General features: G+C 37.6%; 1 protein-coding gene across 1 annotated transcript in view; it reads left to right on the top strand.

Annotated features, from left to right (window-relative positions):
- Positions 1–25,357, top strand: part of ASAP1 (ArfGAP with SH3 domain, ankyrin repeat and PH domain 1) — a 132,665-nt gene that overhangs the window by 25,334 nt on the left and 81,974 nt on the right. The window contains exon 2 of the mRNA XM_009323357.1: positions 23,191–23,263. Coding sequence (XP_009321632.1) covers positions 23,191–23,263 — 73 coding nt within the window. The remainder of the gene's footprint in view (positions 1–23,190; positions 23,264–25,357) is intronic.

The following is a 25,357-nucleotide window of genomic DNA, read 5'->3' as shown; positions in this document are numbered from 1 at the left end:
GAGAATGGACAACACAATTGCAAATGTTTCTCGATTATGTAAGGGGAAAAAAAGGGAGAATGATACTTAACTGAGTTGCACCTGAACTCACTTAGAGCTTTTCCTCTCTCTCTCTCTCTCTCTCAAGTTAGCATGCTGAGTCAGCTGGAGAAGTGCCTGTCCTGGATTCTTTCTTTTATTGTACCTCCTGCTGCACCTGGTAGAAAGCACAACCAGTCTTGATGCAGAGTGTTTGTGTGTATGACTAATCTTATCCTTGAAGTCACGGGTGGAAAAGAGGGAGGGGTCTAGACTTCTTATCTTTCTACAATTTTTTCTTTCCTTCTTGGAGATGCAAATATGGGTCAAGGTATCTCGCAAACTAGCCTGTTATATTTGACAGGCTGATTAACAAATGTTTGCCTGAGAGTGTGGTAGAATTTTCCTGTCCCTTTTTGTGACTTGTTAAGTATGTTACACTGCAAAGTCTTTCTGATTTAACTATTTTTGGTGGTACAGACTGTTGCTCTGTACAACCAACAGTCGTGTTTTATACAGGGTACTGAATGGGATAAATATGTATCATTACAGGTATTGAATTAAGTCTAGCCACAATGAGGTCTACAGTTTTGGGGGTAACTGACCTCCAGCTTTTTTCCTAAGCTTACGATAACAGCAGACAGTAACCCATACCTGCTTATCAAATATGAAGGGGGCCGTGGAATGAATATTTAAGCAAAGCAAAACAAAAAAACCCATTTCTTTCATCCATAATTGTTTTTCTTCTCTCAGGATCAGGTGTATCCAATTCTTTTTAACGCAACTGTAACAAAAGCATCATCTTGGAAAAGAATAACTCATTCAAGAATTCCCTCATATACTTTAAGGGTATTTTTAATGTATAAGATAGATAATTCAGAAGAAATATTTATATTGTATACTAATAAACATTTTGTTGCAAATATTCCCTATTTGATGTGATTTATAATGAATGAGTTGTAGCACAACCTGTTTAAAAACTACTCCTTTATGTTTACTGATGCCAGTGTTAAGTGAAAAAATTCTGCTTTTAGGTCAGTAGTACAGTAACTGCACAAGTGATGACTTAGCTGATGTTAAGACCGCACAGATGTGTTGTTCTTCTTGAGAACACTGAAGGTGGCTCATATGATAGTATTTGCAGGCAAAGCAAAATAGTGGGCAGCTAGCCTTTCATCCCCTTCTGCCAGCAGTTTGGATTGATTGGGCTCCAAGCTGACGATTATGTTTCATTTTTGGAGTGCCTAAAAGATACCTTCAGGGTACGTCTGTTTTAGTGTCTCTCTTAGTACTTTTTGAAAATAATGCTCCTAACAAGTGAGTTGCTTGGAAACTACTAGGTGATTTGGAAAGCATACTTTCTAGTCATAATACTCCTCTGTAATCTATGGTGCAGATGCAGTTAAGGCCTGTAAGTTAGGTAGTTGCGATGATTGCACAGTGCTGTTAATGGAAGGTAACCTGTAAAAATGTGGGCTAAGCTACTTTGCGTTTGCTCCAGGCTAGGAGCATGCACAGGGGTAGTTATTAACAGTTCAATTTCATTTTACTTGTTAAGATGCTGTATGTTGGTTATAGATCTAAGGTTTGGAAAAAAAGAACCCAACTTATATTGTATGGTCTGTGGAAATTCATACATTATTAATAAACTTATCGATTTTTAAGACTTGCTTTTATTTTTATTAATTTGGGTGAATTATTTCTACGGGAGTTGTTTTGTTTCTTTGTATCCTAAGAAATCATTTAAAAACTGCTGCTCATGCTAATAAACAACAAAAAGCTTTATACTGACTCAAGGCATAAACAGAATAGAGGTCTCAACGGAGCATGTGACTGTTCAGGCATAACAAAATCAAAGCAGCTGGTTGAATAGCTTGGGGTTTTTTTAGTGCCAACCTTTTTTTAGTGCCAAGACATCTGTGTTCTATAAGACATTAAGGGGAGAAGTTAATTTAAAATAGTGTTGTTTCTGTATACCAAATAGCGGTATGTTTTTGACAGCCTTGTTTTTGAATAAGGGGTCTGTACAAGTTTCCATAGTCAAAAAGGCAGGATGCCTTGTGACTGTCCCTTCCACTGCAATCTTTCTAAAATGCAAAGTGTTCTAGTGAGAGTCTGTTTTAATTTGGAGTGTCAATTTTATATCAGCTGTTCTCTTACCAAGCAGGAAGGTACTTCAGATTCATTGCAGCAATAGAACCAGCACTGAGTTTTGCCTTGCGAGAACCGGGGGAAAAATCTTTACTTCTAGGGTTTTAGATTAGCTGTTTTGTGTCTCTTAGTTTCACAGTTGAGTAGTACAAAGTATTTGGTTTTTAGCTATGAATTTCGGAAATGTATGCTGGAAGAGTATCCTGTGGTAGCTTCATGCGTGCATCTTTGGAAAATCCTTTTTATAGTTGAAAACTGCCTCCAGCTAACTGTTTTGGTATTTTTTTTTTTTCTTTCAGGTTCACAAAGTTTAGAATATAACTGAGACTTTTTTCTCCCAATGTTCCCAAGACATCCAATACATGGCTTATAATCCCATACTTAACCTAACTCCAGGAATCTGTCATAGGTTACTTCATTTTAAATGGCTTTTTTGGAAGATACTGCTTTTTCATTGAAAGGCTTGCTTTCTTGTAAGACTGAGAATTCTCTGAATTACTTGAGCTCAGCTGAAGTCGGTGACACCTTGTCATAGGAATAACACTTTATTTTGGCGAGGATACTTAATTTATAAAGTTATGTACTACCACAAATTGCCCAGGAAGTTTTTATTTCTTAACCTCACAGGACTATTAAGAAGAGGAGCAAAGTTGCTACTAATTGTTGTGAAATAGTGATGTTGCAATGAAGTTCTTTAATTTTACAGTTCCTGTATGTAAGAGCATGCATACAGTAATGGCAGCAGGTGAACATGTGTTGTTACCTGAGTCACCATGTAGTCTTACCCTCTTGTCATGTGAAGGTAATTCAAGGTAGTTCAGTGTAATAATCTGAAATAACCTTTGGAATTTAAATTTCTTAGTTATTAAAAAAAAGTCTTACTGTAAATATTGACAGTATGAAACATGTAAGCTTGAACTAATTATTTGTGGAACTCATAATTATGGGCTAAAACCTAAATCATCGCTTTTCAGAGTTTCACAGACAAAGCATCTGTTCTTGCAGGGTCAGGCACTGTGGCCAGCTGAAGGTGCTCTCAGTTCATGAGACTGAGTGGTGCAGTCCTGCCTGTGTTCCAGCCCTGGGCTGCAAATTCTCATGTGTCACATGCAGGTGTGCATGTGGAAGGCACAGCAGCAGTATGGATTTGGTTTGTCTAACTGGGAAACCATTTCTTGAATAAAGTGTGAAAAATTGAAGAAGTTTTTTCACTTTTTTTGCCTTTTTCCCTTTTATTTAGTTAGTAGTGCCTAGTAGTGCCGCCTTGGGAACAGTGACTTTCTTTTAAACTGCATGGTTTTTAGGTTTGTGTTTTATCATATTCATTTATTCTAAATTTGTGGTCAGTTAATCTATGAATTCACTCAACTGTTTGGTTTGTGAGTATGTGACGTGTTCTTTGGCTATTTTGCAGTTATCTTGAAAGTGTGTTAAAATGTGTTGTTTGTCTGTTAGCTGTTCAGGTAGGCAGTGGAGTTAATATTTTTTTGGAAGGATGTGAACTTTTGCTGAGCTCTTGTCCAGAACAGTTGTAGCTAGATGCGTTTTGTAAGCTACCTGCAAGGCGCTGATCGATTGACAAACAGAAAGAGAGAATGGGAATAATGGAGACTTGAGGAAAAAAGCCATGAGATTCTCAAAGTGGATGTGGGACAAGGAAGAGACTAGATGGAAGAAAGACTAGGCGTGCTGGGTGACGTTAGACCGACACGATGAGGATTCAGAAAAGAGATGAGCCCAGAGAACCTTAACAGGAGGCAGAAAAAAGGACGCAAAGTGTTACGTGAGTGGACTGCAGATCTTTCAAGTCAGTAAGTTAAAACAAATACTACCAAAGGTGGTATATTTTTAATGGCATGCAGCAAGGCAGACATCAGGAAACCATGGCACTTCCAGAGGTGCATGAAATGCAGCATCTTGGAGCTTGTGGATCTTGCCAAGGCCTGAACTTGGCGAGAGTGAGATTCTCTGCTTTTGCAGAGATTTTTATGTAGATTTTTTTTTGTTTTTATAATCCAGTCCTTGACAAATTCATTGATCTCTGGGATACAGATGAAGAATGTGTGTTATTTTGAAGATTGTTCTCATGGGAAATGAGTGTCTTGTGATTCCTCTAAAATAGCTGTAGTTGCTTGTATATACACCTTCAGCTGTTTGGTTTGTCTTTGGGGGGAGGAGTAACCTTACAGCTTTCCACTTTTTCTTAACCTCTTGTCTCTTTCTTGCTGTCCTCCACTTTTGTCCATCCTTGACTCTGGCCTTCTGTGCTCATTCGCTTGTAGACTTAAAGGGAGCTTCTTTGACTTCTGTGGTACCTTTTATGCTTGCTAGGCGACTCCCTGCAAGTGTGCTCAAATGTTACATATTTCTCTTTCATGATGTCAGTAGAAACTTGAAGAGTGCTGCCTTGTTGTTGTCCTCCTTTGTGTAAGAAAGTGTATTAATTCTCTTTCATGTGTTGCCTCTGTCAGATCAGAGGCTTTGTTCAGTGCTTGCAGAGTCCTTGCCCCAAAGGAGTTTGGCTTATGCTTGGGCACTTGGGTAACATAGGTAAGAATACTTCAGCCTTTGCTGAAGCTGACGATTTGACTAAATTTTTTTTTAATCGTTAGACTGTACCATCTATGGGGAAGCTGTCATTAATTGGTTAAGGCAAGTCCTTATTGCCATTACAAATATATTTTTTTTTTTTTAAGGAGATAGGGAATGGCATGTACATCCTAGTAAGTTTCTGATTTGATTTGTGGGCTTTAAAATAAATCTTTATAAAAAATATTTTTTTTTTCTTCCTATCACAGGACCTTAACTCCTGAGTATTTGAGGTACAAAGTGTAAAATGGTGCAATGATCTCTGGCTTTACTTTTAAGTGGGGAGGAATGTTAGGTTCTGTGATTAAAAGGCTCATCCCCACAAACACAAAGGGATCCAGTGGTGACAGGTGGGGAAATCCTAATAATCTGAGAAATGGAGCACCCTGACCTGGCTTTTTGTCAGTCTGCCACATGAAGGTGATCAGCTCCATGAGACTCATTACGGGATGGAGGGGAAGAGCATCATGGAATTGTTCAGGACTTATTATGGAATGTTTAGGGGAAGGACCAAAGGCAGGGAAAGGGAGTATTTGAGGTGGTTTTGGGAGGAACAAGCACAGGAAAATAGAAGGATAGGGGGATAAAGGGGCTCATCATATTTTCCTGGGGAGGGGGCTCTCTTCTATATGCATGTGTATATAAGGAGCACTAAGTGCCAGTGTCAGACCACGGCCCAGACTGGAGTCGGACCGTTGGGTCATAGGGGCCCATGCGCCTTGGGGTGCCAGCAACTGGAGTGCATGCATACTGTGTGGATATGTGCGTCAGTGTGCAATATTAAGGAGGACTATTATTAGGCTGGTGGGTAGGTTAAGATGCTTGGGAGCCAGGTATCGAAGCAGCCATAAATCTGGGAGAGGCTGAGAGAACAGGTCTGCCATTTGGTTGCTAGAGGGACCAGCAGGTCCAAGCCAATGACTGGAGGCACTGTAAGGTCTCAGGGCTGGTTGGGAGACCCGTTTGCATGTGTATATCTCTGCAGTGCAACGTGCCTCACACACAGTAATGTACCTTTGTCCTGGTCAGCCATAGCAGAGACCAGCATGAGGAGCCCTTTGTGCTGTGTGTGTCTGCTGGAAAAAACTTGGTACTGGCTGGAACTAGGAACATGGAACCTCACCTTTATTGAGCTGCTGGAATCAGCAACCCATAACCCATTTGGATGGAGTTTGTGTGCGTGGTTGTCTTTTTCCTCTGCTTTCTTTTGGGTGTGGCTAAAAACAGTACAAGGTAGACTCTTGGGATATATCCAGCATGGCAATGAGGCTTTTTATAGATTTCAATTCAAAACAGATTTATTTACCAAATTATATGTCTAAAGATAGCAAATCTTCATTGAGATGTAACAAGTACCACTTTTGGCTTTAGATTATTATTTTTTTTTGGTGGAGCCCTCTGAAGATCATACCTAGTACCAAGAGGGCCTCTTGCCTCTTCCTGTAGTGGCCTAGTGATAGCTGCCCTTTTCTGCACAACCTACAACCCACAGTTCCCACTTTCAAGGAACAATGAATGGATACAACTTTGTATATAAATAAGCACAAAATTTAAAATTTATGAGTAAGCATATGGTAGTCTAACTCTACGGCTTTCTGAAAATCGGACTCACCTGACAATAAGAAGTCTTTGATAGTGGTCTCAATTTTCAGCACTGTTTGCTGTGTTCTAGTTTGGAGCATGGGTGTTGTTTTGAAGTGAATTTCCTCATTATCCCTCTTATTATGCCGTGTCTCATGTCATGGAGCAGTTTTATAGTAGACAAAACTGGCTTACTTTTTGATGAAAATAAACTGGAAGATGCACTCCCAACTGCTACTGAGCATTCAGTGCACAGAGCCGTTGAGATCTGGTCTGGAGTAAACCTGTCTGAAAGGCACCTTATGTGGATAAAGTATGTTTTGTTTTACAGATCCTATCCTAATATTGTGCTCTACTTCTGGCTATGGATATGGTCTTTATTTTATGGAGCAACGCAAATATATCTGGTGTGGGTTGTTTGCTTTTCCTCCTTCAAACAACAGCAAAGCTTCACCTAGGAGGAGTTCCCTTCCCGCGCTCTCTAAGGTGGCTTTGTTTTTGTGCACCCTCCTGAAGAGGGAGCTGCAAGTAATAAATATCGCTTGAAAAGATTCTGGATTGCAAATCTGCTTCAGCTTTTCCTTATTGTGGTGTACATTTAAATGCTTTTCCACTGTGCTGCTTATTTTGCTTCACTGTTTGTATTATTTCCTTAACACCAATTTTTTCCTCAGTGCCTATGACTTTGTCAGTTGAATGTCTGTAAAATAATCCCTTGTTTATGGTCCTCAAGCTCTGTCTTTCATCTTTTTATAACTATTGTGAAATGTACCGTACAATCGCATCCACCATGGGAGATAGTTCTCTACAGTTGCCATCACCTACTGTATTATGTGTCTTTAACTATCATTTCTATTTGTGTACTTTACACAAACTGTATTCAACATTGGCATTAAATAATTTTATTTCCAAATTTTGGAACTCTCCGATTTTGTGATTAACATGTGTTGCCTTTTATGATTATTCAGTATATAACTAGAGTTTGAATATGTTCCAAATGGCAACGCTTAGAAAAATAGTTCTTTACTGAATCTTCTATTTATATTCCTCATGTGAATGATCTGGAGGTTTTCTTACTTTCTTCCTCATATTAAGGCAGAATACAAATGAGCAATAGGATTTTTTGCATCATTGCACACAGCTTCCTTTTCTACTGCTCTGTTCTATTTGTGTCCTGCCTTCAGCCCTGCTCGAATACAGCCCTTAGCATTCTGTGCAGTACTAGCTTCCAGGGAGCCAAACAATGCAATGTTCGTGAAAGCTTTGAAAGACTGCAGTTGCCAGGTGTAGTATTGTCCTGGGTTTGGCTGGGATAGAGTTAATTTTCTTCCTGGTAGCTGGTACAGTGCTGTGTGTTGGATTTAGGATGAGAACAAAGTTGATAACGCACCAATGTTTTAGTTGTTGCTAGGTAATGCTTACACTAGCCAAGGACTTTTCATTTTCCCATGCTCTACCGACTGAGAAGGCTGGAGGTGCACAAGAAGCTGGGAGGGGGCACAGCCAAACTGGCCAAAGAAACATTCCATACCGTGTGACGTCATGCTCAGTACATAAACTGGGGGAAGCTGGCCGGGGGGGCCGCTGCTCGGGGACTGGCACATTCCATACCGTGTGACGTCATGCTCAGTACATCAACTGGGGGAAAGCTGGCCGGGGGGGCCGCTGCTCGGGGACTGGCTGGGCATCGGTCGGCGGGTGGTGAGCAATTGCATCGTGCATCACTTGCTTTGTATGTTTTTATTATTATTGTTATTACTATTTTATTTCAATTATTAAACTGTTCTTATCTCAACCCACAACTTTTCTCACTTTCAGTCTTCCGATTCTCTCCCTCATCCCACCGGGGCCGGGGGGGGCAGTGAGCGAGCGGCTGCGTGGTGCTCAGTTGCTGACTGAGGTTAAACAACGACACTATTTTCCCTACCCTCAATTTAATCCAAACCTGTGATGATGTAAACGAATTTTGTTGTGGTTTGCCTGGTAGATGTTCACCAATTAATTTTTTTGTTGTTGTTGTTGCCAAATTTTCTGGATCAAGGTAGATACTTCTCAAATGCAGCATACCTTGTTATCCTCATTGGTAACGAGATCAGTCAAGGTCTGAACTCAGTATGGTGGGTTTCTTCAGTGTCTGATGCACCAAGATTCTTTTCAAAACAGTATATGTATAAAGAAAATCTATATTAAAAATCTTACTCTTAAAAGGTAGGAGCTAGCTTAATAAGAGTCAGTTCATTTTTTCTGTGAAGGATTGTGGATTTTATCAAAACAAAATTGCTTTCTGAAAAGACTTTATACTTTTAGTGTTTCAGTTAGATGCATTAGTTTAGTAAGTTTCCATTCACTGCATAAAGACTGGATGTTCTGGAATAATATAAAGAAGCTAATTGACTTTCACTCTTAGTGGGTTTAGGGTAAAAATGTCAAACAGCTATCCTTGTTAAGACTGGCAATAAATCACAGCTTTTCTTTTTCTATGACTGTAAAAACAAACATTCCCCAAACTATACAGAAAACAAAATCGGCTTCTGTTCTCTTTTGAGTTTGACATACTGTAAAATATACAACGGAAATTTGAACAACTAGTTTATTTTGTTTTAAGTTTAATAATTTGATTTTGCTAGAGCGCATCAATATAATTTGTGAAACGTGGACTAACGTCTAAGGGCTATGTACATTTAAAAACCAAAATGTATAAAATGTTTCATTGGTCCGGTGAACATACTTGTTCAGTTAATACCTTACTATGTAATTACTGCTAAACCTTTCAGAAAATCTTCCTCCTTCGATATGTAGATAGCTTTTTGGGGTTTTTCAATGATAGCTGATATTCAGATCTGAAGAAAACAAAAGCTATATGAAGGAGGAGGAAGAATTGTCCTAGTTTGCTGCAGGGCTTTTAGTTTTGTTTTTGGTTTTTTTTTTTCCCAGTTTTTTTACTGAGGTTTGTCTGTTGCTTGGTATTGTGCATATATGGTTATCTACTGGTGAATTCCTTCTCGTTGCAGCTTGCATAACAGAAATACTGTTAGCAAGTGGAAGAACAGCTGTACTGGGATAGTCCAGAAGTTGATAAAAGCCTAGGACCTTTTCTGGCATAGCCAATAGCAGATGACAAGGGAAGAGTGTAGGAGAAGGGCAGAGATGTAGGGATACCTTCTCCAGTAATGGTCTCCCAGGCTTCAGTAACTTGCAGCTCAGGGTATGGCAGAACAAAGGTGTTAAATTTATGTTTCATAGCCATGCTGAATTTCTCTTCCATGACTTTATCCCTTTCTTTTCTTTTTTTTTTCTTTAAGTATATAAAATTTTAGGATCCTCAAGGAGTTCCGCAGCTTACCGTATGCAGTTCAAAGCACCATGCCTTTCCATTTTTTATTTTGAATATGCTACCTGCTTGTTTGTTTAAAGTCCTCTGCCCCTTGTGTTGGAATAGACTGTGTTCTGCCATTGTATATCCACCCCTCTTTGACATTTGGAATTTTTGTAGGCCTATGGGGAGGCAGGGTGCTTGACCTCTGTCTTGCCATGTGCTCTTCTCCAGAGATGCAGCTTGTGCCTGCTGTAGCTGCTCTGCAGAGATCTGAAGGGTTGCACTTTCTGTCTCAGGTAATAAGGAGGAATTGGTGGGACTTTCGAAGGGGCTGCTCTGTGCAAGGAAATTAAAGGTAAAGGATTTCTGGGAAAGCCACTGTCAATTTCCTACAGCCTCTGTTGCATCACTTAGTGTTTTCTTTCTGTTTAGTCCTCTAACAAGGCCAGCTTCTGGCATTTAGAATGAAATCAACCTTTACTAAATAATGCCTTCTCTCTCTGAGCGAGAAGCATGCTGAGAGGAAGTGCTGCTTGCTTGGAGTGATGTGTGGTGTAGGGGATAAATGGTCCTGTAAAAGTAGCAGGAGGTATTTAAACTAGGTTATTAGAGAGTTCATAATACAGCACACTGAAAGTTGCATAAAGTGCTTTTCGGATGTTGCTTGATTGGTATTGTAAGGTTCAGTAATTCTCTATAGCAGTAAATGTAAAACTTCAGTCTGTACTTCAGCACTGGTTTATGCACTTGTGAAGATCATGAGAAAAGGCATAAGGAACTCCAGCTAGTTACTGTAGTTTAAATAGTTGACCGAGTTTCTGAAGGATATAACCATTTTAAAATCAAGAGAAAGAATGTAAGATTAAAAAAGGAAATCTGTAGCTGAGTCACCTCTGCTGGCAAAGGAGAAAATTGAATTTAACTCCTCCATGCATGAATATTGCTGCTTTTTCACAGAGTTGGTTTCTAAGGATCCAAGCTTTACAGTCTCAAAGTGTATCTTCGCAGTTCAAAAGTAGGTGGATTGCAAGGGATGCAGCTGGGATGGAACAGAGCTTAATGTAGTTGAGATATTAAATATCATCTGTCTTCTCAGGTTATGGTCACATGGCAATTTTAATCTGGTATAAATTTGTGCATCCATTGAAAGAGGTGGAGCCACCGTGTATGTAGCTGTCCTCCTTTGTGGTGGCCATAATGCAACAAAAAGGGCAATTTTCATCTGATCTAATTTCTTAGCTTTGTGGTTTTCTAAACACTAGTGTGCTGGTACAAAGGAGGTAGCGGGAATGAGTGGCTGGCGGAAGGAAACGGGAAAACCATCTTTTTCAAGTCTTATGGAGCAACTGAGCACTCCAGCTTTCCACAAGAACCTGCAGGGATGTCTGTTGACCAGTTGCTTCTAGTCATAATATACCAGCTGGAATGTGGAATGCTATTGATTTTAACCTTCATTTGCTTAACCATTTCATCTTTCCTGTCCAAATTTTCATGATATTACTCACCATTTTTTCTATACATTCGTTCTGTATTCCAAAGAGAATCTTTTAACCATACGCATACATTTAGCATATATTATAAGACATCTATTGTATTTTGTAGACATCTGAAACAGTCAAACAGTTGTTATTTCCTAAGGAAAAGGAGAAAAATCTATCTTCGTTCATATGCCTCCGCTGAATTAAATTGCATTTGGAAGTTTTAAATTGTTATTAAAAAAATACAATGAAGAAGCTGCAGAAATTTAAAAATTAAGAAAGTATCTTTCTGGCTAAGTAAAAGTGTTCATGAAAAGGTACTGCATTTATTGGTGATAACGTTGTGTCATGTCCCATATCATCTAAGTCTAAGGGTGTTTGTCAAGAGAGTACACTTGCATAAATTTAGAAGTTTGTTCTGTTCATAGCTGCTTCTTTGCAACTTTGTGAGAGCTACTGTGCCATTATTTAATTTTAAAATACTGCAGCCTATTAATCTACTATAGTTCTAGTACCTCAGTCTGTCTGGTTTTTATGTAAAATCATTCATCAATGGTGTGAGCTTCTTGAGTGTCTTTAAGACTGATGTTGATAAGTTAATTTTATTTGAGCACTAACTGCATCCACTAGGATTAGCTAATACAATTTTTAGAGTGAGCTGGAATGAATAAATTGTTTTTGAGAACCCAGGTAACTAAGATAAATGCCATAAATTAATGATTTTAGTATTAGACTTCATTTTATGCTTGGGGGGGATTGTGGAGTTAAAAGAAAAAATCATTGGACTAAAATAGGAATAACTTGGTTTCCAATTAAATATACTTTATTATGTAATTACCACTCTTTTGGGTGGGTTTTAAACTATGCTATTGCTTTGTCCTATGTTTAAGTGTAACCTATATTTTCTAGTTATATAATTACACAGGAATGAAAAGCTACATGGTAATGATCAGCTTTGTCCATGCACTTTTGTTACCCTGTGGTAGCAGTCTTGGTTTTCATTAGCTTTCCCAAATTCCATTCTTGATCCTGAATCATAAATTATATTCCTTATTTTAGAGAATAATATTGCCAGCCTGTACTCTTTTGAAGTGATATATATCCTCTTCAGCTGTAAGACTGCTGTTTAAAAAAACCAAAACAAAACCCAACAATATTTTCCTTCTCACTGGTGTTATCTGATTCTTCCTGTACGCGAAAGTATTTCCAAACTTTGTTTTGCCCCGAGTGCTTTAATTTATGTTCTAGCTAATCCTGTGGGAAATGCTATTTGATGGTTTACTGAAGCTGATTCTACTTTCACCTTCTTTGCTGCTTCTTGCAGAGGACAAGGTCCAGGGACCCATGTGTTTTAAATCCCGTTAAATAAGTAGTAGTTATCTGATGAAGGGGGAGACAAGAGTAAGCTGATTGAAACCTATTTTCCATACAATATCTAATATCCCAAGGAAATTATAAACTCTGAGCATTTTGAAGGTTTGTTGGTTGGGGTTTGTTTTTTTTTTTTGACTCCAAGCGAAATAAACTAAAAGTCAAGAGCTGCTGCTAGAATCTGGCTGTTATTGAATAAAATGCTGCTGCCATTATTAGAGCAAGAATATTGATTTCCAAGAAGCTAACACTTATTGCTGTGTTTAAGGTCCCTTATGTCTGTGACTCACTGTATGTGAGTTATGTACAAAGCCTACGTTTTATCTGACAAAAATGCACTGAAATAATATTTTATAGAGCAGGGTTTGTTGCGCAATTATTTGATATGCAGTGTGGGTGCATGCCTGGGAGTCTAGCACAAGTGTTAGCAAACGTGTTTTAAGCCCTTGCTTGAGGAAGAGAAGGATGACTGCGCACGGTCTTCTCTACCTCCACTGAACTTGAACCTTCTACTTAGGTGCTGCATATATGGGGAAGTTGTTATCTTTGACTAATTTTGGTTTTGAATCTGTGGAATTTGAATGCTTTAGAAGCCCCAGGTCCTCAAACAGTCACCTCTCTCCCAGCTTATTCCTAAGACTTTTCCCTTCCTGAAAACTCCTATTTTTTGCTAATTTGTACGAGCTGCTTCATAGTGTCTCCCAAAATGATTAAACAATGTAATTGAAAAGTGTCATAAAATTGGGATTGGGGGGGGCGAGGCAGTTAAATACTCCCTAACAAAACAGTTATTTGTTCAGCTAGTAGCACAACTGTATACTCGTGTTATAAATGTGGCATTATTTATATTAACAATATTCGGTTACATCTGTGATCAGACAAACCAGTTGCATTTCATAAATGGAATACAGTGCAGCTATTTTTATATCTGACAGTGACTATTTTAAAGAGAGTTGTTGCAAGTGTAATTTAATGATGTTTAGGATCTTGGCTGTAAATTATGTCTGAAGCTTAATATTGTTAAGAAAACTTATAGAATATTCTCTAAGGCCATCTGTTCTCTAATACAGTCATAAAAGAGAAATAGCATAGGACTATTTTTACCAAACACAATACTAGGTTAAAAAATGCTGTGAAGTAAGTAGCAGTTTGCTTGCAAAGCACTCGTACTTTTTCCTAACATACTGGAAATTACTGCTGAATTCTTTTAAGTTTCATTGTGGTTTTAAAACAATACCTTTAAAATCAGCACTGTGCTTAAAGTGTCTTTCCCATGGAAGGAAAAGTGGTAGATTCTGTGTTGTCCCAATGACTTTGTCAGGTCATATAAACAGTTCGGGCAAATCAAAGTTACCTTTACACTGTAGGATTTCAGTGTTGTTAGTATATCCTTTTCTTTCACCCTTGATTGATTGCTATAGATTATGCATTTGTACGTAAGTCAGAAATTCCTTTCTGGACTTAACCAGTTTGCCAGTGGTCATAATGTGTGCCAGGGTCTTCAAAATAAGCCCAAGAGAATCTAATGGGATTATAGGTCTGTGCTTTAGGTTGGATATCCCTTCTCATTTCACTGTATTTCACTTGTATATTGAGAAAGCAGATCTCACTCTGGTTTTAAGTTGTATATAGAATTATTCTGTTAATTAAAGCATATTTATCTTTACATAATATGTATTACACACATATTTATGGGTTGGTTTTTTTTGGCCTATGTTGCTTTTAGAGGTCTGTTGGTTTTCTGTACCATAGTGAAGATGAGATGCGCATCTTAGTTTTCTGATGTACATTTATGCTCTTTTTGCATGTTGGTCAAAAGAAATGGAAGACAATGGAAGAGAAAGTAGAGGTTTTTAGATGAGGCTTTTATTAAAATATTAGAATTGACTATTCAAATTATCATGTTTCCTTTTCTGTAGTATTTCCCCCACTAAATTAAATATGTTCAGAGAAAATGTTTGTATCAAAGAACATGACATTGAAATTCAAAATTAACTCTAATGCTTCGCATCTAAATTATGCTCTTGTGATTTTATTTTTTTTCTTCCTTTTGTAAGAGGAGACTCAAAACCCCTCTTGTGCATTTTGTAAATCATCTCTAGCCAAAGTCCAATCATAATGATTAGAAACACAACTCTGTTGTATATTGTAAAACTTCTCATTTCCATTTTTAACTTTTACCTTAAAACCAAAAAAAGGGAATGTGTGCTTATTTTCTAGAATGTTTCCAGACTTGTTGTTGTTCTCCCTCCTGTTATTATCCTAAAGTGTCAGTCTACATTATACACTGTAAGAAGGATTCGATGGTAGACTCTCCTAGCTGGTCATCCAAGTGTACCTCTGAATTTCATACTAAGTGGTGGTGGTTACAGGTTTGACGTGATGTAAGATGAAGTCTTATTGAGTCTGTCATCATAGCACTCTCCAATAAAAAAATGAAACTGAGCTGTAAGGAGGGTCTCAGAATGCTGCAGTAGTGTTCAAGGTCTATGTTGTAATGAAAATCCCATTTAGTTGGGGTTTTTGTTTTTGTTTTTGTTTTTTTTTTTTTTTAACCTAATGAAACTCTTGAAATCTGCAGCTTGGAACAAATAGACACAATTCAATTTTGGTTTTTTAATAAGTAAAACAATTTTAATGCATTAATATACCTGCTTTTTCTCTCTCAAAGGAATAATTCTGAAATGGAATATTGCAGTCATGCAGCAGTGCATGCATTTAAGTATTTCTTCAGTGGTTAGAAGGGGAAGGAGCATGGGTTGTTTCTGTTCTCAAGTAAGGGACCGTGCCCCCCTCCTCCACCCTGCAATGGTGCAATTCTTTAAAGAAAAAAGGATTTTTAATAGTAGTAGTAACACTTTGAAATGGCTTGGTCTACCATGAATATGTTTTTGATGTCCTCCGTATCTCTGCTGCTAGCTGATACCAGATACTGACAAATAACACTACTGATTGAAATTTATAGAGCTAGGAGGTGTAAGAGTACTGTGTAATTGCAACACCGCTGTGAGGCTGGCAGTGGCTGAGTGAGGAAGTACTTTATTTATCCCCGAGTGTCACTTTTGAGCTTCTGTAACATTCATAGAATCTGTGTACAATATTTGAAGAATTCTGCTGCCTGAGAAGGTGGTAATAATCGTAACTCACGAGTCCTGATCTAGTGCCTCTTCTAGTGCCTCCCTGACTAGATAATACCTGTGAGTTATGGGATAACAGCTTAAATACAAAGCGTGCTGCAAAATATTTGGTGGCTTCAAAAGAAGAAGAAAGAAAAGAGTTAACACGGGAGGAAAATATTTTGTGGTGTTTAACTCTGGTGCGGCAACTGAAGGGCTCTCCTTTTAGTGAAAAGTACAGTCAGATATGGTGGAGGAGGAGCAATTCTCCAGAGACTTTTGTGCTTTTTTTTTCCCCAATTCAATTTGCTAAGAATCACATTCCTTTCTAATAAATTTATGTCTGCTAGCATGTCTGTTTTAGTGCATTTGTGTTTATGCTGTTTGCATGCCATCTTCTCTTCAGTTTGCTTCCTTTTGAAACACCTTACCTCAACTATTTGCTGTCTTCTGATGTATTTACTTTTTTATTGTTCTAGAAGATAAATAATCTTGTTCTATTTTGGGCTGTTTTGAACTGTATTTAGTTATGTCTTCTGCATATAAGTTTTTTAGGTTAGATTTTGTTAAATGAAAGTGGAACTTTATACTGTGTTGGGTTTTTCAAATTACAAGTTTCTTCAATAAATTAATTAAAAATTTCATTTATATGCTATTTCTATGGAACTGTATATTTGTATGCTGGAAAAAAAGATTTTTGTAGGCTGGTATTCCATAGCCAATACTCACACTCAAAGTAATGTATTTCCAGTGGACTTTGAAAAAAGTGTAAGGAGGGGTTTACGAGAGCACAGGTACAGAATAGACTTATATTTCTTAGATTGTTAAGATCATTCCCCTTGTGCTTTTAAAGCAGTACTTAGCAGTTTGCTAATGTGGACAAGAAGGATCTGCTCAAGGGAAAAAGATTGACAATGTGCCATGATTTGCTAAAAAGTGAGTGCAACAGCACTACTTGTTTTTAAATATAGTACATCTATAATGCAGGACTCCTATTTGCGTTCTGTGCAACCACTTGCTAGTGCTGTGCAGCTTTAACGCTAGCAAGAGCTGTGTGCGCAACTTGGGAATCTTGTACCATGGTATCTTCAGGAGCTGTGGGCTTGGCTATGGGCCTGCTGGTTTCTGAGCTTTAATCATATTTTACCCCATTAATCATGCTAATGTGTTTACCTGCTGTTGGAGTAAGAAATAGGTAAAACTGTGCTGTAGTGACTTGAAAACTGCTAAGTTTTCCTCACTGGTTTTGCTGTCAGGTTTCTAATGAGTAGTAGTAAAGCTGACTGGTATAATGAAGTGAGTTTGGATATAGTGAATGATAGTAGACCTGTTCAACCAGTCGTCACTAATTCAAGGCATGTTGTTGCCAGTGTAAAGGTAAGAATATTGTCACTAAGAAGTTGTGGATGCCCCACCGTGCCCAGGGAAGTTGTGGATGCCCATCATTGGCAGTGTTCAAGGTCAGGCTGGACAGGGCTTTGAGCAACCTGATCTAGTGCAAGATGTCCCTGCCCATGGCAGGGGGGTTGCCCTAGATGACCTTTAGAGGTTCTTTCCAACCCAAACCATTCTATGATATTTATCACCAAGATTAGTTCCTACCCAACGGAAGCTGGTTTAGAGCCTCTGTGCCTGTGGGGAAAATTTTGTATCTGTCACTGGATGTTTTCAAGTGTTGTCACTAGTTGTGGGCTTTTCAGCATCTCCTACACAACAGAAATTAGAAAATGAATCTGATCTGTGTCATCATCGTATCTGGAAACAAATCTCATAGTTTTGTTTTTCAGTTATCTCTAAATGTGCCTTGTGCACAAAATGAGCTAAACTCAGAAATATTAATGTAGCTCAGCTGAGAACTTAAAGGAAGGAACTGCCCAGAAAATTGTTAAATATTCCCAAATGTGTCAGAGCATGCACAGGATCAAATATCTGCCCCATGCTCATTAGGAAAAGCGTGATGCTAACTTCATTTCATCTAGAAGTAATCATATATAGATAGCAAATAGTATCTGCATTCATGCTCTTGCAGAAAAGGCTTCTGGGTAGGAGTGTGGTTGCAAAGAGGGATCCAAAGATCAATTGTCAAAACAACTTACAATTTACCAATACTGAACTTTTTAGAGAGAGATTAATAAGCAATATCTACTGTGCTGCCATTTGAGAATACTTGAAGAATAATTTAGTGACTGTTATTTTTGCAGCTCTTTTTAGAGACTACACAAATGAACTTGCTCATCTAAGGTGACCTTTACAGCACTGAAGGGCTGATGATTTTTCTCACATACGCCGGCTTGGAGAGAGGCTGTTGAGATGCATGGGGCCATGTAACTAACAGCAGGAGATGTGAGGGAAGTTCAGCTGATGGGATCTCTCTTAAGCTTTGGCATTACCTGAAAAAAATATTTTCTGGAAAAAAATGCATTTCCTAAATTTGCTTACTGATGCTCTTTTCATTAGTTTATGGTTAAACACTTGAAGTTTCCAATTTTCAGGGAAAACACAATTGTTTTAAAAGAATATTATCTTTTAATTGGTCTTATTGTGGGATTAGCTGGTAAATGGTGTTGGCGGCAGTTATTACAGTGATAAGTGCTTGTTGATGTTTTTTTGGTTCACTTTCTCTCTTTTGGACCCTTTGGGTTTTTAAGTAATTCAGGAGAAGTTCAAACTGTGCCTGTCTATATCCATCCAGAAAATTCTTAACCACTCCCCTATTTTTGTCATGTAGACATGTGCTGAGACCAATTGGAAACAGACTTCAAACCGGTGATTGGCAGGGCCAATACAAACTGAGCAGAGAGGGAAGGACAGGAAGGGTGGTTTGAATCACTTCTCCATTTACAGAATTCTGAGTTTGATAGTCTGCTCATTTCTGAGTGGGTAAGCTACAGGAGACCAACAGTTGACTCTTATCTTCTTTTTTGGTTATATTTCACTGGGGAAATTATGGGGTTTTGTCTTGTTGCAATTTCAGTGACATGTAATAGCTTATTAACCTGTCTAGTCTATGTTTATTATCCATCCCATAAGTTTGGATTTCATTGTGAAGAAAACTGATACTGGTGCTGAACAGCCGTAAGTTTGTAAGGTGCCATTGCTCTACTTCGTTACATGGATATTGTAACTGGGACTTGAGCAGACGGCAAGCGTATTTTCTAGTACAGACAACAGTAACTGTCAGTCACTTCTGTGCCAGGGTTAGATTAGTGTGTAAATTGATAATTGAAAGACTTACTAGTTTTAGTCCCTTGAATCCAATATATCATCCATGTGTTTTCTGTGAAGTAATTAATCTTGTATCTGACAATACATGCATGTGACTACCAAGCATTCATTTTACCCATTTGTATGTATAACCTCAAATATTCTATACTTCACATGGATTTTTTTTTTAATATACGAAAATAATTTCTTAAACTACAAGGAGGGTTTTTTGTCATGAGTGTATAGATTGTGCATGCTCTAATAGCCTTCAAGCTTCTGTCATGGGTTTGTCTTGTGCAAAATATTGTAATTATTTAAAACACTTCTGTTTTGGTATATTATTTTTGTGGGTGGATTTTGGTAGTGGTAGGATATGGAATTTTTTAGGGCGAACCTCCTACAAATGGAGTGAAATTCTAAAACTCATCTGAAATGAGGATGAGCAGTTTTGTTCCAGCTGGAAAATGCATCTCCCCTGGGATTAATAATGTATGTGGACATACTAATGTAGTTGTCACTGTCTTGAGCCACTCTTGTCTTTTATTATTGTAAGGCTGAAAGAGAAATTGGTGGGTTTTTTTCCTCTTTAAATTGCAAAGGTTTACAAGATACACAAAACATGTTTGATGTTTTAGTAGATCTAGTGGGCTGAAGGGGCTGTAGCATCCTCTGTGCAAATGTGTGCCTTCTAGGATGATGCTAATTTCTAGAAGAGCTTAATTTAATATGTATATGAAACACTTTAGTGACCAGTTTCTGTAATAGTAGTTTTACATCAGTCAAGAAGGGAGGATTTTTGTGTTGCTTAAACCATGCTTTTCACGTTTATTAGGAATAAGTACATCAAATATTCTTAAGTATGATCTCCAGTATATAGACTTTTATATACACGCACTTGCATACAAATATATACATATTAGTATCTACACACACACATGCACACAAATACGTACATATCTATACAGAATAAAAAGACACAAGCTTCTAAAGAAACAATTAGTGGTCTGTCTAAATGTGAGTTTGGCAGGTTTTAGTCCATCAAAGATAGATAGCAATCCAGAATCTAGCACTTTACAGACTGCACGGTAGTATAACTTCTGGTTTAGAATTTAGTAGCTATTACAACAGAGCATGGCCCAAGAATAGAAATACCCCTTACTGAGAAGAGATCAGGTTCTAGAGGGTTCAAGAGAGGCAAAAGCAGCGTCTGTCTGTGTGAACAGACACAGTGCACAGCTCTGCCTTGTCTAGCAGAGAGGACTGTGGTGTGGGTTATGGGATGTCAACATACACCTTTTCTGACCTGGTACTGACTTGTGTGCTGTGTCATGCTGTTAAAAGCGTATGTGCAGCTACTCAGTGATCTACATCAGTGAAGTGATCCATTGGGAGGACTCACCTTCCCTCCACCCCAAAATTAATTTGATTTTGTTTCCTCAGGTGGACGAGTTTTCCAATTTCTATATTGGTATGAATAGCTACCAGTAAATGTACGTCTTAAGAGGGAGGGTGCTGCAAGAAGTCTTGCCTCTGAAAGTGAAATGGTAGCTCTAAGTACAAATTTCTATCAATGTGCTATGCACCGATGGAAAGTGAGCTAAATCCACAGTGCTCAAAAGGAGCCCCTGGTTTTCGCAGGGCTCAGGTCACCGCAGCAGCTCGTGAACTGCATCCCAGTGTAGCCAACATGAGTGCTCTGGTATGAGGAAGGAGAGACACCACTGTCTTCAGTAGTACAGATTTGAACTAGGTTGGTGGTTTGAAATTGCAGGCTAGGTTCAAAGTAGCTAAATTGTAGCTGAAAGGAGAAATTATATCTTGGGGATTCCAAACTTATTAGTTAGAAGAGCTGATCTTGCATGATCAGGAGGTTTTCATTCTGACTTAGATCACTGGCTCCTTCGGGCAGTGGATGTCATCTCTGTATATTGCTTTGCTCAGTAATTGCTCTCTTAAAATAATGAATGTTCCCTTCCCTGCTGCTCCCATATTAGTGATTAAATTTAATTCTATATCAAATCCAATTTGGAAGATTTTTCTAGTCTATTTGTCCTGGCCTTCTAGATTGATATCTTTAGGAACAAGTACCATCTTTCTTGGACTTTTTGTATTTATTTTCTCCTCCTGAGTGTCCAGTTTGCTTCAGTATTAGAACTTAATACAAAGTTTTGTCTCTGAATCTCATCAGCATTAACTGTTGTCTTTTCTCCAAAATACTGGTTTCAAATTCTTATACTATCCTGCATTCAAACTCTCAATAGACAAGTGAACCATTATTTTTTTTTCTGGTCATCGAAGATGGAGAGAACTTCAGTAGAAATGTATGATAACAGCTGTCTTGCATAGCATGCAAGCAGAAGCAAAAGCTTTTGACAGCGTTTGCAAAGGAATCTAAGGAGAATAACCTGCTGTGCACTGTCTTGAAAAGGAACACAGAGTTCTTCATAGTGTTAAATTTAAAAACTAACTCTTTCTGCCAAGATGAAAGTCAAGTAAAATCCACTGTTTTACTGGGGAGCAAAAGAAATAATTACATTTGCAGTTCTGAATGTTTGAATCCATTGTTCCACTGCAAATTAAAAACTAGAGATAAATAGTATTAGAAAACACTTACATAAACTCTGTGATTCCAAACTTTCTAGTCTTAGCTACCACAGAAGTGGTTGTGTGATTTGAGAATGTGGTGGTTTTCAGATAAAGAACAGAAACACTACATTTTCTTTTGTTATACTTTCATGTATTGTTCAGCTATAACATTTTGCTTGGTTAAAATTGGGCCACTCCAAAATAGAACTATTATATATTAATTGGTTTATCTCTATATGGGTTCCTACTGTAAGCGTGCATGCACCAAAACACTCAGTGTTTTGAACTTAGGTAGGAGCAGTACCCTCAAGTATGACCATCTCCAGTGCTTAACACTCTAGTTGACCTGTGTTTTTTTGGGGCTTCTTAATGCCTAGTGCTATATACTTTAATCGTCTCAGCTTTGACAGCAAAAGCTCTGCTTGTTGATTAAGTTTTCACTCATAGTGTTGCTGGTGATGACCCTTTCTGATGAGGTACACCCTGCTGTAGGAGTAGCTGCCATTCTGCCTTGGTCTGCCAGTCTTCAGATATCAGATCCACAGGAGCTCCAAGCTTTAAGCTTTTTGGATAATATGGTTACCCAAGGGTGTCTGCAACATGAACTTTGTGGTCTACAACAGCTAACGGGCTCAGTTGGGCTGCTATCCTGACAGTAATTCTGAGTACAAGTTCTCCAATCTTCAGTGATTTGAATGTGAATATAATATGGCAAACACCAACAGCTTCATTAAAACTTGAGATTATTGATCTAACTTTACTTACATGATGGGAAATTGCCTATGACCTAAATGGGGGAAAAAAATGTAGGAAATGATTTAAACATTTCTGTGTTCTCCGTGGACAACAGGGAACCGTGTACAACATGTGAAGTATGCAGAATATCCAAACCTCATACTTAAGTGAAACTAACTGGGTCATTGCGCACAGTACCAGTATGTGGCTTTTAAGGTTCTTAATTCCACAAGTCTAGACTATTTTTTACATTGATTTTATTTTTTGCTGTATAATAATAGTTCTTTCTCATGTTAATTTGATTTCTTACATCAGATTGCCAGTGGGTAGGGAGAAGTTATGTTGCTTAAAAAAGGAAGTACCTAGAAATATAATCCTAAAATCATCATTACTTAATAACGTTCTCTTCTGGATTTTGAAACTATTGCAGAAAATTTGAAATTCAGAATGATGAAATCCTGAAAACGCATATTTGAGTATTATTACGATAAATATTTCCTTTCAGTCACATTATGTTGCACAAAATCAGATTTTAGTCCTTTTTCTTTTGATTTGATACTTTTCATCTTCTGCGTTTATAAAATTCTGTTGTGGAGTTCGGGGCAAGAGGTTAGTGTGATAATCTGTGTCTATCGCTGGAAGACTACTACTGTGAGAAAACCATAGATGTTAACAAGCAATTTAGCTGTAGTAGAAACTGTAGGGCTATAGTAGAAGCATCTACTAACTATTTCTTGGGTATTTTTCAAAATGTATTACAGTTTGAATAAATGCTTTGTCCCTAGCAAAACTGAAATAGTGATTTTCTTTTAGCACTGTCACTGCTGCTCTACTCCGCCTTCCGAGCGTTTTTGGTTCAGTTCTTTAATTTGTCTTGAAGGGGTTGAATGATCTCAGACCTTCCTGCAGGCTGAATATGTTGTATCTGCAGTTTTTTCCAGCCTGTAAAACTACTTATTTTGCAGGTTTCTTTTGAAATGTTACAGTGTATTCTGCTGATCAATGAATTAAATATTTAAAGTAAGTTTGTTTGTTGTTATTGTAGGCATTGGATCAAGACAGAACTGCACTACAGAAGGTGAAAAAATCTGTGAAAGCAATATATAATTCGGGGCAAGGTAAGACATTGTTTTCAGTTTTACATAACCTCAGCATTTAATTTCAAATTTGAGAAGTGTCTTGCAATTTATCATGTTGAAGTGTATACCGTAAGAGATGCTTATCTGTTTAGGAGTGTTTCGATTTAAAAATTTTCTTTCTTTGCTTCTGATTATACATCAGGTTAATGTGTTCTCCAATTCTTTCACCCTCGTATTCCTTCTCAAAGGTCTCTAGGAGAATTCCCATGGGTAAATTTTCCTGCTGTCGTAACATTTCAAGCAGTTACCTTCAACTATTCAATCTAGGCAATGTCCTAGATTGAATTTATGGAGCGCACTTCTAAGTGAAATAAGAATGAGAACTTGTTGAAAAGTTTAATAAATAAGTAGAAAGAAATATCTACAGATAGATGTGTTTGTTCCTTCAACACTTGGCTCTCCCCTCATAATACGTGCAATAAAAATGATGTATCTCCCTTTTTAGATAAAATAGTGGAGATTTATCGTTATTTTGCTTGTTTGAAGACAGTGTTGATGTTTTATTGGAGCTATAGTAATAACTTTGAGAGGATAGGTGGAATATGAATTGATAAACAGTTTGAGTTCAGTAACAAATGACGATCAAACACGGATCAATATACAAATTAGGTTTTAAAAATGTTATAAAGTATACCTGGCTTCTGCCTCTGTTTCTCTTAAGGTCTAAAAACTGTGCCAAAGGCAGATAGGGTAACAGAGCTGTACACCTTCCAATAACCATCTGGCTGTAAAGACTGGATTTTAGAAAATCCCAGTTCCTATTCCCTAGCAATAATAGTTTAGTAAATATTTTCCTTATGCAGAGCTGCTTCTGAGTGGTCTTAGTTTCTGTGTTGTTTTGTGTGTGCTGTCCCATGAACTCATGTTTATGGAAGTGTGTGGGGTTTTTAATATATTGTAGGTTCTTAAATTTTCTCTTCTGCCAATGACTAAAATTGTTGCTCTAATAGCACCATGTTTTAATTAGCTTTTCTGTAACTTCAGATGATGATGAATGTTTTCCCAATAGACTGTGAAGCCTAATACAAAGTGAGAATAGTATTTGGTACATGTGTATTTAGTTTTATGCTTTTAAAAGTATTGAGGTATTCCAAGCAGCTTGTCTGTTTGAAAGTATCTACTTACTGAATTTCAAAACCGATGAAAATTATAGAACACATGAAATGTGTTCTGCCTGTTTTGAAATAGCTAAAATCTCTAGTATCATTTATATATCATGTGATTTGAGTCTTTAAATAAAAGTAATATTGTTTTCAATGCCTGTAAGTAGGCCATACTATCTGATGAACTAGTCGCACTGAGTCAAAGCAATAGAAGGTTGGTTAATGTTTTTAATTGGCTGCCTCTGCACTTAAAAAGGACCAGAGATAGGTAGAGCTTTTTCTCTCTTTCTTCTTTTTTTGAACAAGTCTTGTTTCAAAGGTGCAAGTTAGTATGAATTCTTTTGGCTGAAGGAAGCACTATACCTAATACTCTAGCTCCCTCTTCAGAATACTGTTGTGATAGGCTACATTATGATTTGAAAAGGTGTGCACAGGAGGCAATTCATGCAGTAATTGATAAACATAAGCTAGGGTTAGTAACAGCAAGACTAAAAGCATGTGTTACACATGTGAAACCTTGTAAAAAAAAAAAAGTGACTGAATTAAAACTCACTCATTTTGCCTGCTTGTACAGAGAATTGCTAAGCCAGCTATTTTCATATGCTTCAGTGATGAAAGTGGATTTCGTTGATGTTTAACTTCATGTAAAACATACTAAAAACAGCTGTGAAATGCATTGTCGTTTGTCAGTTCAAGCAGGAGTTAGGTGACTATTTTCGTATTTCAAAAGAAAGCCTATAACTACATTTTGAGAACTCAGAATTGGAATTTTGTTTTATAAATTTGTTTGCTAGAAACTGAGACCATATTTAAACTACTAGAGTAGGAAATGTTTTTTTTAAAACTCCTCTGCTTCATAATCTTCTTTGAAAACTCTAGCTGGACTGGTGAGAAATGGTTATTCAGGGGCAAAAGAAAATCATAGAATCATAGAATCATTAAGGTTGGAAAAGAGCTCTAAGATTGAGTC

Source organism: Pygoscelis adeliae, unplaced genomic scaffold, assembly GCF_000699105.1.
Source record: "Pygoscelis adeliae isolate BGI_AS28 unplaced genomic scaffold, ASM69910v1 Scaffold103, whole genome shotgun sequence".
Lineage (NCBI taxonomy): Eukaryota > Metazoa > Chordata > Aves > Sphenisciformes > Spheniscidae > Pygoscelis > Pygoscelis adeliae.
This window is presented reverse-complemented; position numbering and strand designations above follow the sequence as displayed.